Source organism: Mirounga leonina, unplaced genomic scaffold (assembly GCF_011800145.1).
Source record: "Mirounga leonina isolate KUSES-001 unplaced genomic scaffold, KU_Mleo_1.0 Mir_126, whole genome shotgun sequence".
In the NCBI taxonomy this organism is placed as follows: Eukaryota; Metazoa; Chordata; class Mammalia; order Carnivora; family Phocidae; genus Mirounga; species Mirounga leonina.
Window position 1 is genome coordinate 31,978,943 of NW_023270314.1, and position 16,996 is coordinate 31,995,938.

Sequence of the window (16,996 nt, forward strand, 5' to 3'; positions counted from 1 at the left end):
CTCAAGGAAAGGGCTTATAAATTTTCAAACCCTAGCCATCTGTGTAACAAATAATCGGTAAATCAGAAATGAGGCAGATTACCTGATTTTCACACTGCTTATTACAGTAGGATTTATTGTTTATTTTAGTTTTTATTATTATGTATTTTTATCTAGCTTTTTTTTTTTTTAAGATTGTATTTATTTATTTGACAGAGAGAGAGAGATAGCGAGAGCAGGAACACAAGCAGGGGGAGTGGGAGAGGGAGAAGCAGGCTTCCCGCCATGCAGGGAGCCCGATGGAGGGCTCGATCCCAGGATCCTGGGATCATGACCTGAGCCGAAGGCAGACGCCTAACGACTGAGCCACCCAGGCGCCCTTATTTAGCTTTTCTTTATAAGGATGGAGGTGAGGGAGCATTGTAAAGAATATGGACACTGGAATTATGTCAAGGGAATGGTCCCACGGATGCTTTCTACCACTGTGTTGCTGTTGTAGGATTATTCACAGTCCTAAGCATGTATCAAGTTTCTTTGCAATCTCACCAGACTGTTGTCAGCTTGCATAGTAGTTACTGAGAACCTGCAAGTTGTCTCGTATATCTATGATTTGTTTCTGACACGACATAAATTCTGAAAATTTTCTTCACTTGAATAAACATGTTCATGAAATTAAACGTTTTTAAAAATGAAAAATGCTTTTCAGCAGCGTGAGTGATGCCATTTTTACTTAGCCCCCATTTATATCTTATAAATCATGCTTTTTTTTTCAAAGGCAAGAACCAAATTTACCTCAAAAAGAAGAGGGGGAAAACTTTTCTTTTAAAGGATAGGCTTCAATATATTGATGACAATAACAGATGGGCGCAACCATCATTACTGCCATATGCAGAAAAACATCCGACGCCTATTGAAGTATTTTGCCTTTCTGTTGCTGGAATGGTGAACACTGTGAACCCCTTCCTTTGCCACAGCTGTCTCGAGCTGAGCAGCGAATGAATAGATTGGATCAGTGCTATTGTGAGAGGACCTGCACCACGAAGGGAACCACCTACCGAGAGTTTGAGTCCTGGACCGACGGCTGTAAGAACTGCACGTGCCTGGTATGGCTTCCGCTGAGAGTTCAGATGGAGGGAACGCAGATGCCCCCATTCTTTAAAAATTTATTAAAACAATGTAATCATGAAAATTTCAAGACCCATTTCCTCAAGACACAGCACTAAAGTGCCGGCCAGCCCGGTCAAATTTAAAGAACTGCGTGTTGCATTATTAAAGACACTTTCTAGCCCATAAAGATGATTATGGCTTAGGAATACTATAAAGTTTGAGTTTATTGGTGCACACATGAAGTTAGCAATTTAAATTGGGTTAGTGAAGGTGATTCCCAAAGGATTCTATCCGTTATCCTTAACATTTCAAGAGATTTTCCCCTCATGGGTTTATTAATGCATTTTAATATAACTAAATTATATGCAGCATGAAATACTGTCACCAGATTGGGCCATACTAACAAATAATGGAGTTTAACTTAGCAATCTTTTAAAGTTTGCTAATACAGTAGAATAAGAATGAGAGAATTTAAAGAAATACGATTTCTCTAATTGTGCACTCATAAAGTAGAAATATTTAGTGCATTACTATTTCAAAAATAGGTTCATTTTCAAAGAAAAGGTCAAGACTCATTCGGTTTTTAAATTTTAAATTTCACATGAATTCATCAGTTAAAAGTCATTTATTGGAAAGAAGCCAGAGGTCTATGTGAATTAGCCTTTAAAAGAAATTTCTCCAAATTTATCAGGTTTGTTCAAAAACAGAATTTCATGCATTAAAAAAGTTAAAGCTACCTCCGAAATAGTCATATGTGTGTGCATGTATGTGCATGCATCATATGATTTCTATTCGGGAACGTATAATCTTCCCACCAAAATTATAGCACTTTACCAATACAGTAAAGCCTGCCCAACGTGTTAAATGGGAGGCAAAAATTGAATTGAGTAAAATGCAAGAGGTGTATAGTGAGGTCAGTAAGGTGACTAGAGAAGCAGCTAGCTGCCTGGGAGTTCTGGATGACCTTCAGGAAATAAATTTCTTGCCATCCTGTTTGCGGTTGAGTGCTTCTCATGGTGGTTGTCAGCACTGCCTCGTGGTGGTGCTTAAATATCCATGGGAAGATTCTGGCTCCCAAGACTGGGTCTGCAGGATGGCAGCAGCTATTCCAGAAATCCCCTGGCTTGTGGGTGCTCATTTTGTGCATAATCCGGGCAGACATGAGGCTTACCCCTAGCCTGCTGTCAGTGTGTGCTCCTCCCCTCCACCCATGTTCTCATCCACCTCCCTCAGAAGGGGGAGAACTCTAGGGTGTGTAGCATCATCACTGGACAGAAGATGGGAGCCAATCACCAACTGTGTTAGGACCCAATACGTTTTACTGAGGGTCTCCGTGCTATGGGTTTTACCGTGTAATAACCACAGAGAATAGTGGTATTTATGACATTTTATGTGAAGAGTTTAGATTTAAAGATATTTTAAGATTTAAAAAATATTTTCAGGCTATCAAACTGCAACTTGGGAATTCTTTAAATATTGCTTTCTTCTCAGAATGGAACTATCCAGTGCGAAACTCTGATCTGCCCGGTTCCTGACTGCCCCCTTAAGTCGGCTCTTGCATACGTGGATGGCAAGTGCTGTAAGGAATGCAAATGTGAGCATAACTTTTATGATGAATACTTTGTTTTGGCAAAAATAAATCTTTGTTATTAATAAATATTCACCCATCATTGGTTTGATCTGGGCACCCTAAAAAGCTTTTAGAAATGATGCAAATAGAAATGATGATCTGGGCACCCTAAAAAGCTTTTAGAAATGATGCAAATGTTGCAAATGATGCAAAGAATACCTTCTTTACTTTGGTTGATCAGTTCTTTTCCATTTAAAAATGCTATACTTGTATTTAACAGGAAAATTCTTTTCTTGGAGGAATCTGTTCTGTATAGTGACAGTAGTAGGAAAGATCTGTAAGAAACTTAGTGGTAGGCATTTCTCTCATTCCACTACTTGATACAAATACCTCCTAAATAGGTTAAGAATGGTCCAAACTCAGCCATGGGGACCAAGGAAATCCATGATGCAAGTGAGTTTGGATAGCATGTTATCATAGGATTGTCCAGTGTGGATGGGGCCGTGGTGTCAATTCATAAAAAAAAAAGGCTCACACTCCTGAGTGAGGAAGCTGTGTGACCTTCGTAGTAGCTGTGTGGTTCACTTCTGATGTCAGGAAATGCTCTCTGAATTCATAGCTGTCCTGAAATGAGTTCTATATCATTCATTCAATAACAAATCGTTGCATTTATGTCACTTACACTTTAAAAGACTGTCCTTAAACTCTTGTTAAAAGGAGCATTTAAAATTTAGCTATTTTTGTCCAAAGGAATAGGAAGCTATGTAAATGGAGTTGTGATGAATTTTGTAGGAGATACAGGGCTATGTGAGTGCAGTATCATCATACATGCAGGAGCAAAGACGGAGAGGTGGGGGAGGGGAGGGAAAGAGACGGGGAGAGAATGAATGGTTGCTTGTGCTGGGGCTTTTGTTCGCCCTGCTCCGTTTACCACTGCCATGCCCGACTCTTGCCTATGTAGTGTGCAATGTGCTGTTGCTGGTCAAAGTGACAAGTTCTCAGGGAGGAATCAGGAGGTCGCTTTGTAGCCCATTGATTTAATTCCCTCAGGAGCTCATTTATATTTAATTTTATTAGACTTTACATTGAAGCCAGTCCATTTCCCGAAAGTATATTAGCCTAGTCAGATAGGTTTGGCTGAACCAGGAAGAACTGAATGCAATTTTTCTTATATGTGTCACTAGCTAATTTCCTCAGTGAGGAGTCATCTGAGTTCCTTGAACTTGTCTTAGTATCTGAAAGCTCGTGGTGATGTTCTGTAGTTTTCTTTGTAGATAGACAGAGATAAGAGGAAGCAGGGCCCTTTCTAGGGCTTTATATTCATAACACAACAATAGCAGGAATCAGACTTTTTGCTTTAAATTCTTTTATCCTTCTTTGCACACGTACTTCTACACAGTTACCCCTGAATATAACAGATTTGCATTAAGTGATGTCAGTTTTATTAGAGCAGGCTGATTGAGATAATGGACCATCATGATAGATGCATTAGTCAGAAGTAGTGAATTTCAATTCTGATTTTACCATTTGTCTCTGTTACCAACAGTCAGCTGCCTACTAAATCAGACAATGCTTGAAATCTTCCCAACAACAGGCAGTTAGACTTAATGAAATGGTAAAATATTTTGAGATTTATTAATGCAAAGTGGTTCTGGCAGACTTTGGTGTTAATGATTGAAAATCGACTGTGTTTGTCTCATGTATCATAGAGAAAGCTGCAAGTAAGTAATCAGTGAGGGGGACCACAACATCCCTGAAGTAATGCCAAAATAATTTATTTGAGTCTTTCATTTTCTATGGTTAAAGTAGTAAGGATAAAGTGACTTTGTCCTTCTGGTTCTATTTAGTGAATGAATGCCATGGAATATAGAGGATTTGTGCCTATATTTGTATTTTTAGTATTCGAAGTACTTCTAATTCTGATGAATTCGGCACTTTACAAGAGCTAGCAAGAAATTTTCTGTAAACACCAACAGACTTTTTTTTTTTCCTAAGGGAAATAAGGAAAATTTAGGTCTTACGGTAAATATTTTTAAAGATTACTTGGGAACGTGTCTTCACATGCACAATTTAAAAACCAGTCAGTAAAAATATTTCAGGAAATGTGCTTCTGAAAAGTTTGCAAAAACTTATTTTATAAAAGAAAAGGTAACATTTAAACTAAATTTAATAATCATTAACAGACTTGCTTATTCAGACTTTAATATGTGCTGAGAGAAGCAAATAGTTACGTAAGAGTGAGTGTGTATGTGTGGTGTGTGTGTGTGTGTGTGTGTGTCACTATTACATATGAGGTGAAGCAGACAGTCTCTTTTTCTTATGTTAGTGTTCCCAGTATTACCATTGTTATACTTTATGAGAACTTAATTTCGGTGGAGTATGAATTGAGCTGTATGTTTTTTACTTTTTAAAAGAGTACCATAAGCCTTCCTTTTACACCCTGAGCTCATCCTGTCTTTGCAACTCTGTTGCTCAAAGGCCTTTTTAATGACATAAAACTAACAAAATATATGTTTTACTGAGACCCATTTAAAGAGATTCATCACTTGTTTCTAAAGTCCTTGGAAGGGAAAACATATAACCTAACTGCTGAATTTGACTCTGCCAAGATTGAAATGAACAAAAGAAGTGCAAGTGGCCAGTGGTTTTTTGGTGTTCTTTATTGAATGCTTTCCGGCTTGCTTCAACAGAGTTGTTTGCGCAACCCTGTTCTGCAGTCCGCTTTATATTTTCCCTCTGTAACTTCAGCTCCAGCTCTTTATCCACATATAAATACTGGTGAATAGTAAGAAGGTTGTTGTTCTGGGAAAGAAGTCAAAGAGAACCAAGCCTGTCACTTTTCTTTATTTGAATCTACAGAAGCAAAGTGTTGGAAGGAGGGAACTAAGCCTCTTCCTGCTCCTATCCCTGAGCTATTGTGGTGGAGTTAAACAGAGAAAGAAGATCCAAAGGCAGGAAATGCCAGCACCAAATAATTACGGTCATAATAATCACAACTACAATGAAGTCATAGGGTTAGAAGGCGCGTAACTCTGCTCTTCAATGTGAGCTTTACAACAATTCTATAAGGCAGGCATTGCTTCCGTCTTCCTAATAAGAGCAAGTGCATGACTTGTCCAAGAACACACAGTTAATTAGTTGGAAGTCACAGAGAAGTTCCATCTGGAAGTGCTGTGCTTTTTGAGCCTACCTCCTTCTTTAAAACCATCTGCTACAGGAGCACCTGGGTGGCTCAGTCAGTTAAGCATCCGACTTTTGATTTCCGCTCAGGTCATGATCTCGGGTTGTGAGGTTGAGCCCTGCCTGGGGCTCTGCACTCAACACAGAGTCTGCTTTTTCCCCTCCTTCTGCTCCTCCCCTCTGCTTTCTTTCTCAAATAAATAAATAAATAAATAAATAAATAAATAAATAAATAAAATTTGAAAAACAAAAACAAAAACAAAACATGCGCTACAGTTAATCTAAGTGATTTACTTTTATCCACTGGTAACTAAGCTTACCGTGCGAAAGTGGTGCAAAGTAAGCAGGCTTTGCTTCCATCCCTCTCTTCTCCTTTTTCAGCCACCCTATCCACATCCTAGTCACAGGCTGTCAACTAGCCAACAATGAGATTGACTGACACGAATTCAAGATAACTCTACAAAATGTAAAATATAAATACTTTGGGTGACTTTAACTCTGAAATAGGATGAGGTCCAACCAATTAAAATATGTAAAATCTCAACCCAGGTTAAGAAAACAAAAAGAATTGTCAGAAAATAACTGATCAAAGTTCTAGCAAATAGGAAGTTACTGAAAGTCACTGAAATAAAAAAAAAATTAAAGATTCAGTTTTGAACACAGAGCCCTGTTTCACGGAAGAGGTGATTCATGAAAATTGGGTATCTGAGGCAAATCTGAACTAATACTGTAGTGTCTTTTGCAGAGGAGGCTCTGTTTAAAACAACAATAACAAGGAAGGCAGATTTCCCCTTCTTTTCTGGAGAGGCATCAAATATGGGAAATGTGAATGTGACCATCAAAACTGGTTGGTGCTTGTCTAGTAACACTACTGCTTTATTTTAATTAGTACTGTCTCAAAGAGGCCAGATTTATATGAATAAATTAAAATCATCATTCTTTTGATTGAACAAGATCAGAGTTTCAATATATAATATAGATTACATTTTAATATGCTCTGTGGTGATTAGACAACAGATTTATTAAACCTAATTTAAAAAGTCCTGTCAGCTTAGATAAAATGAAGTTATTATAATGTCTTTACATACTGAGCAGTTAAGTATGTGGTTAATAGAGCTAGATTTTCTTTCTGGGTTTATATTCTGGCTTTACTACTTATTAGCTGTGCAACTTTAGTCAAGTTACCAAAACACTCAGAGTCTCAGTTTACTTTTCTGTAATAGTTATATCTATTTTATAGGGTTAGGCTGAGGGCTAAATGAGTAATACATGTCAAGTGGCTTGGAACAAGGTGAGCTATTATTATTGTTTTTGTTAAAAGAACTCTTTGTGTTTTAATTCATGAAAGTGGAGAGCAGTGAGATTGTCTCATTGGGTCATAGATGTAAAGCTACACAGGACCTTAGAGATCTTCAGAACAGTCATTTGCTTTGGGGGAGGGAAGGCTTCTTTATCTCTGTTTTACAGAGGAATAATGAGGCCAGGGAGGTTAAATGACTTTTCTGCGATCACACAGTTAGTATGTAATGCAAGGTAATTTTTTTTTCCAAATTGTGTTCTGATATATGATACTACTCCCTTCAAGGCACTCTCTTCCTCAGTATTTTGGATAAGGCTTGACCAAGGTTGACAGTAAGAACCAATTTATCACGCATTATATGTTCTTTTATATCTGACTTCTTTCATTCAAAATCCTGTTTGTGACATCCATCCATATTTTTGCATGCAGATGTCAATTATTCATGCTTATTGCTGTATATACTCCATGTGTGTTAATGTACCGCAATCCAGTCTATTATTGAAGGACAGTGGGGTGCTGTCCAGTTTTGGCCTATATAATTAGTCCTGTAAACATTCTTTACATGCTTTTTGGTGTTATACCTGCCTGAGCAGAATTGCTTGTTTGGGGGTTAAAACTGTTTTATTTAATGGCAAAACCTTTTCTAAAATTGTTTTGCCAAACTGTTTTCTAAAGTGGTTATGCGAGGTGCTCCACACCTTACTCACACTTGGCATTTTTGATCTTTTTAATTTGAGGCATTATGATAAATGATGTTAGCACATGATTAAATTTGCATTTCCCTGATGACTCATGAAGATGAGCAACTTTTCATATATTTATGGGCTATTTTCATTAATTTTAAATAATAGAAAAGAAAAGCAGATTATTTTATATGTACACTTTGCCAAAGAGCTTTTTTTTTCTTTTTCTTTTTGCTCTTGGGAGGAGGTGGTAGTTTGGGAGGTTTAACTCTTGTATATTCACATTAGTGTGCAAATATGGATGATTCTAGCCCTGTCACTTAAAATGCATAGCAAAGTGGGGACAGAGATTAAATGACTGCCACTTAAGTAATCTGGAGTTTTTTTTTAAAAAGATGAATGACAGTATAATAAAACTGATTCAGAGACTTTTGAATATGTAAGTATAGGGATGAGGAACAAAAATCAGTGGGATATAATTCACCGTGAGTTTCTTTGTTCTTAAAAATGAAGAACACAATTTATATAACATATATAGGTTACATTATAAAAGAAAATCATTCTGGAGCAACATAACCAATAAACTTAGCTGTCTCTACAGTAATACTGGAAGCATGGGAAATATGCTGTATGTGCTTGAGGTTCTCATGCATGAGCACAATTATAAATTAGTTGGCATTATAGAGACATAAGGGGCTACATGCCAGAATGCCAGTGCTGACCGAGGGGATCTATGCAGTAATGAAAAAGATAGAAATAGCAATCAAAAGGAAGATGTGTTGTTTTACTATCAGATGCAGTATTTTTAGAAAGCTCTCTGAAAGTCTGTAGTTATTAGAGAATATTATGTGACAGCAAACAACTGAATGAGCTGAGAGATAATGGTATTGCTGTAAATCATGTGTACCACCCTCCCCGGAGCTGCCCAGGTGTAATCTGAGACTAGCCCCCATAAGCAGGGGGCAGGGGGAGATGAAAGAAAGAGGCAGGCCACTCCAGGTTGGTAGGTGGCAATTTTAATAATAGGGAACTTACAGATGAGGCTTGTCTTGGGTGGCAAGACTAACCGATTCCCGCATCTGCCCCCCAAATCTTCAGTTTATAGAGGCCCTAACTGGCTAGGTTCAGTCACATATACTGTGCAGGTGTTTTTTTTTTTTTTTAATTATGTTATGTTAGTCAGCATACAATACATCATTAGTTTTTGATGTGGTGATCCACGATCCATTGTTTTCATATAACACCCAGTGCTCCATGCAGTACGTGCCCTCCTTAATACCCATCACCAGGCTAACCCATCCCCACACCTCCCTCCCCTCTAAAACCCTGTTTGTTTCTCAGAGTCCATAGTTTCTCATGGTTCATCTCTCCCTCTGATTTCCCCCCTTCATTTTTCCCTTCCTTCTCCTAATGTCCTCCATGCTATTCCTTATGTTCCACAAATAAGTGAAACCATATGATAATTGACTTTCTCTGCTTGACTTAGTTCACTTAGTATAATCTCCTCCAGTCCCATCCATGTTGATGTAAAAGTTGGGTATTCATCCTTTCTGATGGCTGAGTAATATTCCATTGTATATATGGACCACATCTTCTTTATCCATTCTTCTGTTGAAGGGCATCTCGGCTCTTTCCACAGTTTGGCTATTGCGGACATTGCTGCTATGAATATTGGGGTGCATATGGCCCTTCTTTTCACTACATCTGTGTCTTTGGGGTAAATACCCAGGAGTGCAGTTGCTGGGTCATAGGGTAGCTCTATTTTTAATTTTAAGCCCACATCATTATCTGAAGCCTAAGCCCTTGGAGCAGACTTTGGGAGTGAGAAAGGAAAACAGAACCCACATTCCAAGGACAGAGGAAGAGGTGAGGAGCCTCTGAGTGCCTGGGTCCAGCTCATGAGTCAATCGGTGGTCATGGTTTTTTGATGAAGTTCCCCAACACTAGGTTTGGATTCAGTCTTTTCTCCCCCAAATTAACTTGATTTGGTATTTAAAATAATAGTGGATAAATCATGGAATGAATACACTTTTCTAAATCTCTATGTATATGTGGAAAAAGAGCAAGAAAATAGTTCACTTGTGCCTTATTCAAGATAATTAAGCTTATGATAGGGAATATTTTCACTAAACATGAATCAGCTAGGTTTTATTAAAGAGAGTTTATCAAGATAATCCTATAGGCTTCTTAAACAGTATCATTAATTTTGTGCTAATACTTTTTCATAAACTCTTCAAAAAGGCATCGGTCATGCTATCTTTTAAACATTATAAAAACTGATAAATGTCAAATCAGTGGAAAAATACTGAACTGGCAATTTATTAATAAGCAAGAATAACTAACAATATAGCCTTCAGATTAATGACTATATGAGACATCGCATGATACAGTTGAATGAGCTTTAGAAAAACAAAAAATTTACTGTGATTAGTCAGCTTGTAGCAGAGCGGGGATGCCAGGAAAAGGCAGGGCGGAATCAGAGGGTGATGACAGTATGACAATGATTTAGTTGCTGTGTCTTCCACGCCACAGTCCAGAGTAGTAGAAGTTGTCTGACTCTCTCAGTCTTCATAATCCTAGTACAGCATTTTTAATGTTTTAACTAAAAATAATGCATGCATACAATAAATAGTCCATCCATCCGAAAAGATGTGAAATAAAACATAAAAATCTCCCTTTTTCTCCCTCCCCTCCCAAACTGTCCTTCCAGATGATTCTCAGTGCACCCACTGACATATGCACGTGTAGGCTTTGCATAGATGGTAAATGATATCACACATTTTCCTGGACTTTATCTTGGACGTTTTTCCATATCCGCTAACTTTTTAAGTGGCTGCATATCACTCCAACATATAGTTTAGTATAATTTTATTTTTTCTCCATCAAAGGATATTTTGGTTGCTTCTAATCTGTTGTTGTTTTTCTCTTTAAAAACAATATTGCAGGATGTCATTTATAAGTAATCTTGGTGCATTTTTATGCGGCCTTGTCTCCAGGGTAAATTGCTTATGATGGAATTGCTGGGTCAAAGTTTTTGGCACTTTGAAATATTGCCAGCTCTTGCCAGATCATTCCAGAAGCTGGTCTTGGGTGTTTTTCCCCTTTAAGGAGGAGCACTAGGTGGCAGCTCTGAGGGAAGCCTGAAAACATCACTTGTCTCTGCCCTTTCACTAGGTCTTTGAAAGGGCATCAGGGTGATTTTTTTTTTTTTCTTTATCCAGCGACCTTGACAAGGCAATAGCAATCCATGGGAGATCCTTCAATGAGAGATAGTCCGTGGCAGCCTGAACTTTCTTGTTTTACCACAGTGTTGATGAGCTGATGAGCTCATGTGAAATTACTGTTGAAGTTAATTGCTGTTCTGCATCTTCAGTAAATTCCATTGATGGCATAAGAGTATACTGAATTTATTTTGTCTGAAATGAGAGTAGTTTTCCAGGAGACATAACATGGGGGACTGCCCTCTGATTCTGAGGCATTATGCTGTGCCTATTTAATCATGTTTTATTTTAAAATAATAGAGAGTACTCAGCTTCTAGTTCTTCACTCTGAATTGTAATTTCTCTTCATTATTCAGATTCTTGAATAAATGTATTTTGTGGATTTTTATTATTTTTCATGCCCCATTACATTTTCTCAAAAGAATTTCTCTGCCCATCTAATGACATTGCTTAAATGGCCTAAAACTCTTCAGAAGAAAGCTTTATGCAAATCTGTCTGTAATAATAATTAAATCATACTGTCTGGCACAATTCTAGGAGACTGAAAATGGGACTCTTTAGGTGATCAGGAGGCTAGTCTTCCTTAGTGGTGTAAAGCTTTGAAACAAGTGAAAGGATTTCAGATTTATACCCAAGCAAAAGAGTGATAATCTAGATATCATTCATATGAGACTCAATTTAAAGAGAAGAAAAACACTTATCTTAGGCAGAAAAATGCAGCTTCTTATCTGAAGTGTTGTTACGTAATTGTTTTAAAAATGAGCTTATTTTCTTCTCACTAGAGATCATACAAAATGGCATTTTGAAATTAGAATAGGAAAAATAAGATATGTGCAATTTAAAGCATCTTACAAGTTGATTTTGGCAATTATGTAGAAAGTAGTAACTCAGGAAGAAAAACTGCATAATAAAAGTAAATGGACATCATAGTGCCCATCGCAGAATAAAGCCAGGACATCTACCATCCCCAGCAAAATGTGTAAAACGCAACTCAGCTGCACTGGGCTCCCTACTGGATGCCTTGAATACTTGATGTGGCCTGTGTTCTCCAGGATGTATTTACAGATTGTATAAAATTAGCGTAGATTAAACATTAAATGAAGAAAACACAATGATACAGGAGTTCAGTGTGAGGAAGGGTCAGAAAGGAATTTTCTTTCTCAGTTTAGAGATGGTTTTGTTCAGGCACGTTTCTTTTTATGCAAAAGCTGGCCCCCAATTCAAAACTAAATAACTATAAAAATGCACATGAAATCACATGAAATGGCTTAAAAAAATTGTTCTGGGGTTAGTGGGGCTAAGAATGGAACTTGGGAATGTTAGGTTTGTAAAATATCTATTCGTTGGAATGGCTGCTGTAATCCCGTGGCCTGCTCCTCGGATATTCTATGCGCATTATGCACGAGAGTCTTTGCCTAGATTTTGCTCCTGAATGACAACAGCTCCTATTCACACCCTCTTCCCTCCAGTCACTGAAACGGTTGCCTGTATTGGGGAACTGGCTATTTGGTCTCTGGAGTTTGGGCCAAAGCCATAGGGCCATACTAGGTTTTTAGGACTTGAGGTTCGGATCTTGGGCTTATTGTTTGTTTTATACTCTAGTTTCATTGATATTGTACAAAAAATTCTGGGCCGGCTGGCTTCAGAATGGCCCTCACTTATAAATATTATTTCTAGTTGTAAAGAGGTATCTCACAACACTTGTGCAACAAACTCAGTAACTCAGGAAAAAGAATTCAAAGTCCACCTACCATAATAGATGGCACACACATATAATATTTATGATTTAGCCATTGGAAGGTGACTCAATGGCCCATGACACATACATTGATAATTTTGCTGAGACCTGAATTTTTGTCCAACGAGCTATGAGGCCTGCATGCAGGAACACATCACTGAGCTCAGTGCTTCTCAAATTTTAATGGGACTATGAATCACCTGGGGATCTTGTTAAAATGAAAATTATGATTCGGTGGTTCTGGGGTGGAGCCTGATAGTTTGCATTTCTAACCAGCTCCTGGACGATGGTAACCCTGCTGGGACATGGAAGGCACGGTGAGTAGCAAAGACTTAGTGGCTGAGCTGTCCTTGTTGGCCCGTTTCTCCACAGAGCTTTCTTTTCTTCTCTTGGATCTCGAATGTGCAGTAAGGTCTCCGAATACCTGCTTTCGGGTTTATGATTTAAGCTGACATTTATTAAGTATATTCCGAGTGCGAGAACTTAACATGAATTATCTTTCTTGCTTGTTAGGAAGATGAGGAAACCAAAGCTTAGGGAGGTTCCTTCACTTGCCCGAGCTGACGTAGCCAGGAGCGGTAGAGAGGCGGCACCACATGCGGTGGGTTTCAGATGCTGCCTCATGTGATGGGTAACGTATTTCATTAGCAGAAACAGAAAGTCGGTTTGAATGGAGAAGTACACGGTTCATGATGTTGCAAGGATAGCACTAATCGCGTGTTCAAAGGATACATAAATTCTTAGGAAATACAACTTTAGGATTATCATTATTTCTCTGTGCAGTGAGAAAGGCAACAAAAAATGTAAAGACTCGTACCTATTACTAAAGTGAAGTGTCTGTGTCCGTTATAGGAATCACAACTTTTCATTACTTTGTAGTACTTCATGTATGGAACAGAAACTGTTGATTTTGATCATCCAGGAAAAGAACTCTCAAAAGCAAATGCCTTCTGGTTGGATTTTTATTTGATTTTGGTAAAGAAAGAAAAAGAGAAGCATGATGAATTAAAACTTAAAAATATCTTAACTAGAACTCTTAAAAGTCAGGGATCATGGAGAATTCTTCCTCCTCGGTCCCCAAATCTTTTTTTTTTTTTTTTTGAAGTTTTCTTTGCGTTTTCATTAGATGAGATCTCTTTCTAAATGCGCTTGGTGGAATAATTCACATGGGTCTGCTTTCCCAGGCTTTTAGAGGCTTGCTACTGTCTCATAAGATATATAGTTTTAGTTTATGCCAGGTGGCTATGCTGAGATGGATTATGCTGTCTCAGTGTTAAATTAAACTGTTCTCATCCAACTTGTAACTATGCATGTCCCACATACATTGATGTCTGGGGTTTTTTTGTTCGTCTTGTAAGAGTAAGAAGATTAATAAAAGCAACCCAGTACTGGAAAACTTTAGGACAATGCATTTTCCACAAGCTTAAATTCCCTTTTCTCCTTTGCAAAAATTCTCCCATTAATCCATGTCTTTAGAGTTGTGCTCCCAGCCTCATGATTCCTGAGTCTATTTCAGAGATGGTGATCTGGGAGGAGGTAGTGAGCCTGCACCAATGTCCCTTGTGATGCTGAAACCCAGTGTGTATGGATGGTCCTGGATATCATCTCAGTTTTTATTCAACCTATTCGAGTCTTTTTGGCAATTTCAGGTCCCTATAATTTATGGTAGCATTATTTGTAATAAGACACAAAACACGACCTTTTTTTTTTTCTTTTTTTCCCCTGAGTTCTTATTGTTACATTGGGAAGCTAATTCTTTATGGTGCTTGGAGGAAGACAGGAAAAAACGCAGCGGATAACACATTCTTTTCACATTATTTTGTGGGTAAGCATCATGTTTTTAAACCAGTAAAAAATTGAGCTTTTCTCATCACAAATTAGGTCATCGCAGAGCAAGCAGTCTTATGAATTTCCCATTTATGCTTACCCGTGTAGCCTACCTCCAGAATTTTTCAGGCCCTGAATCTCAGAAAGGTCACTTGCGTTTGTTGGTTGAAAAGAAGGGAGGGGGTGGGCTAGTATAGAACAAAATGGACATTGTACTTGTTCACTGATTGATTTCATCTGTTAATGTCCCTTCAGACCACAATTCCTAAGTGCTCAAGGACCTGGAGCTGGGGGAGACAGTCAGTAGAATGTGAAGTGGAATGTAAGAATTGGATTAACTATCCTGGCTAAGTCTGCCATATGTCCATGAATGAACTTAGGAGTTAGAGAGCTTGGAATAATTCTAGAAATAGTAGTATGGGGATGATTGTTCCATGCCTATAGAACTTGTATCTTACCAGTGAGTCTCTTTTCTATAATCTTTACTCATTTGAAAAATAATAGTAAGCACCTTCTATGAATTAATCTCTGCTAGACACTGGGGATACAGTGGTGAACAAAAGAAGATTGCTCTTTGTCCTTTAAAATGTAATAATCAAGTCGGGAGATAGACATTAATCAAATATGCAGTGCAATGTTGCAGCAGTATATTGTTGATAAAGTGTCTGCAGTAAGTGAACTTCCTCTAGCGAGGAGATCAGGGAAGTCATCCTTCAGAAAATGATGTTGCAGTTGAGATAGGATGAACCAATAGCATTACACTAGTGAGGAGAAGAAGAATGCTCAGGCTGAGCAAATGTAGTATGCAAGGGCTCTGTATCAGGAGATGAGATGTTGTGAAAGGAGGCTGGTATGTTTGGTGTGGCAGATGTGCAGAGAGCCAAGAACATGATGTGAAATGCAGCTGGAGAGGTAAGAAGGAGCCAGGTTCAGGAGTTTTACTTTTACCCTAAGGGCTAAGGGTGCAAGTTACATATTTTAAGCAAGGCAGGACTATTTTTGCAGTTATCCAGAGAAGAAATGGTGGTAACTTCAATAGGTAGTGGTGCTAGGAAGTTAGATTCTGGGTATATTGTGAAGGCAGAGCCAACAGGATTTTTCTGATAGCTTGATATGGGTGTGAGTAAAGAGAAGAGTGAGGATGACTCCAAGGGCTTTGGATTGAGGGAGTAGAAGATGAGGTTGCTCTTAACTACAATGGGGAAGGCTGCTAAGTGAGCTGAATGTGGGAGAGTGACTGAAATCAAGAGTTCAGTTTAGATATGTTCTGTTTAAGAGGTGTATTAGCCACTTAAATGGAAATGCAGAGCAAGCAGTTGTATATATGAATGTATTTCTTACCTGTCCCAAGGGTAAGAAATAGAAGTAAAAATCTGGATTGTTGAAATTATTTTTTACATGTTTATTTGAAATTTGTATTTTTAATTAATTTTTCATGTACATCATCCACTTTAAAATTCAATTATTTGTATTTTTGCTTCCTGATTTGTAAGGGCTCATTTTATAATAAAACTCATCTATTATATGTGTTGCAAAGTATTTTCATAATATATAATATATTGCTTGTTTTATTTAGTATTTTTCAATATAAAGATTTAAAATCTTACGTAATTGAATCTTTTACTCATGCTAAAAAAGCCTTTTTTTATTTATAAAAATATTGACCTTCTAACCTCTGAATGGCCCCCCTTTTTTCATTTTATTTTATTTATTATTTATTATTTTTCTTTTTCACTTTAAGTTTAAATAAACTTGGGTTTATTTTTGTGTGCATGAGATAATTATTCTGGTTAACTTTTTTTTTTTTTGGTCAAACAAGTTAGCCAATAATTCCAGTAGTATTTGTTAAATAATCCTTTTGTTCAATGATTAACTTGCTACTTTATCTTATGTTAAGCGTTTACATACTTACAAGTATTTGAACTTATTTCTAGGATTTCTAGTATTCTCAATTAATCTGTCTCTTGTGGTACTTATTCTACAGTATTTAATTATTGTAGCTTTCTAGTATGAGTTATTATCTTGGAAAACAAATATACCATCATCTACAATTCTTTAAAAAAAAAAAAAGATTCTTGGGTTATTTCCTCTCATTTATGCTTCTAGATGATTTTTACATATCGGGAGAATTACCTGTCCCTAAGTTGTTTTAAAAGCCCAGGCATATGTGTGTCTGATTCTGGTAACTTTTTTGAGATAAGTCTTTGATGGGTACCACAGAAAAAGTTTCTGTAGTTACACTTGTTTGCTATTTTGTATGTATTAGTGAAATCAGTCTCATGGTTTAAGATTTGAAATACTTCAGAGGTGGAGTAATTTTGACTGTTGACAAGTTCAAGAGTATGGCTATGGAAATGGATACTTAAGTGATGAGGGTACGAAATTCACTGT

At 37.5% G+C, this 16,996-nt stretch overlaps 1 protein-coding gene across 1 annotated transcript in view; it reads left to right on the forward strand.

Moving 5' to 3' along the window:
* The window catches only part of NELL2 (neural EGFL like 2), a 324,025-nt gene that overhangs the window by 86,807 nt on the left and 220,222 nt on the right, over positions 1–16,996 (forward strand). The window contains exons 8-9 of the mRNA XM_035002828.1: positions 954–1,082; positions 2,578–2,680. Of these exons, the coding sequence (XP_034858719.1) occupies positions 954–1,082; positions 2,578–2,680 (232 nt within the window). The remainder of the gene's footprint in view (positions 1–953; positions 1,083–2,577; positions 2,681–16,996) is intronic.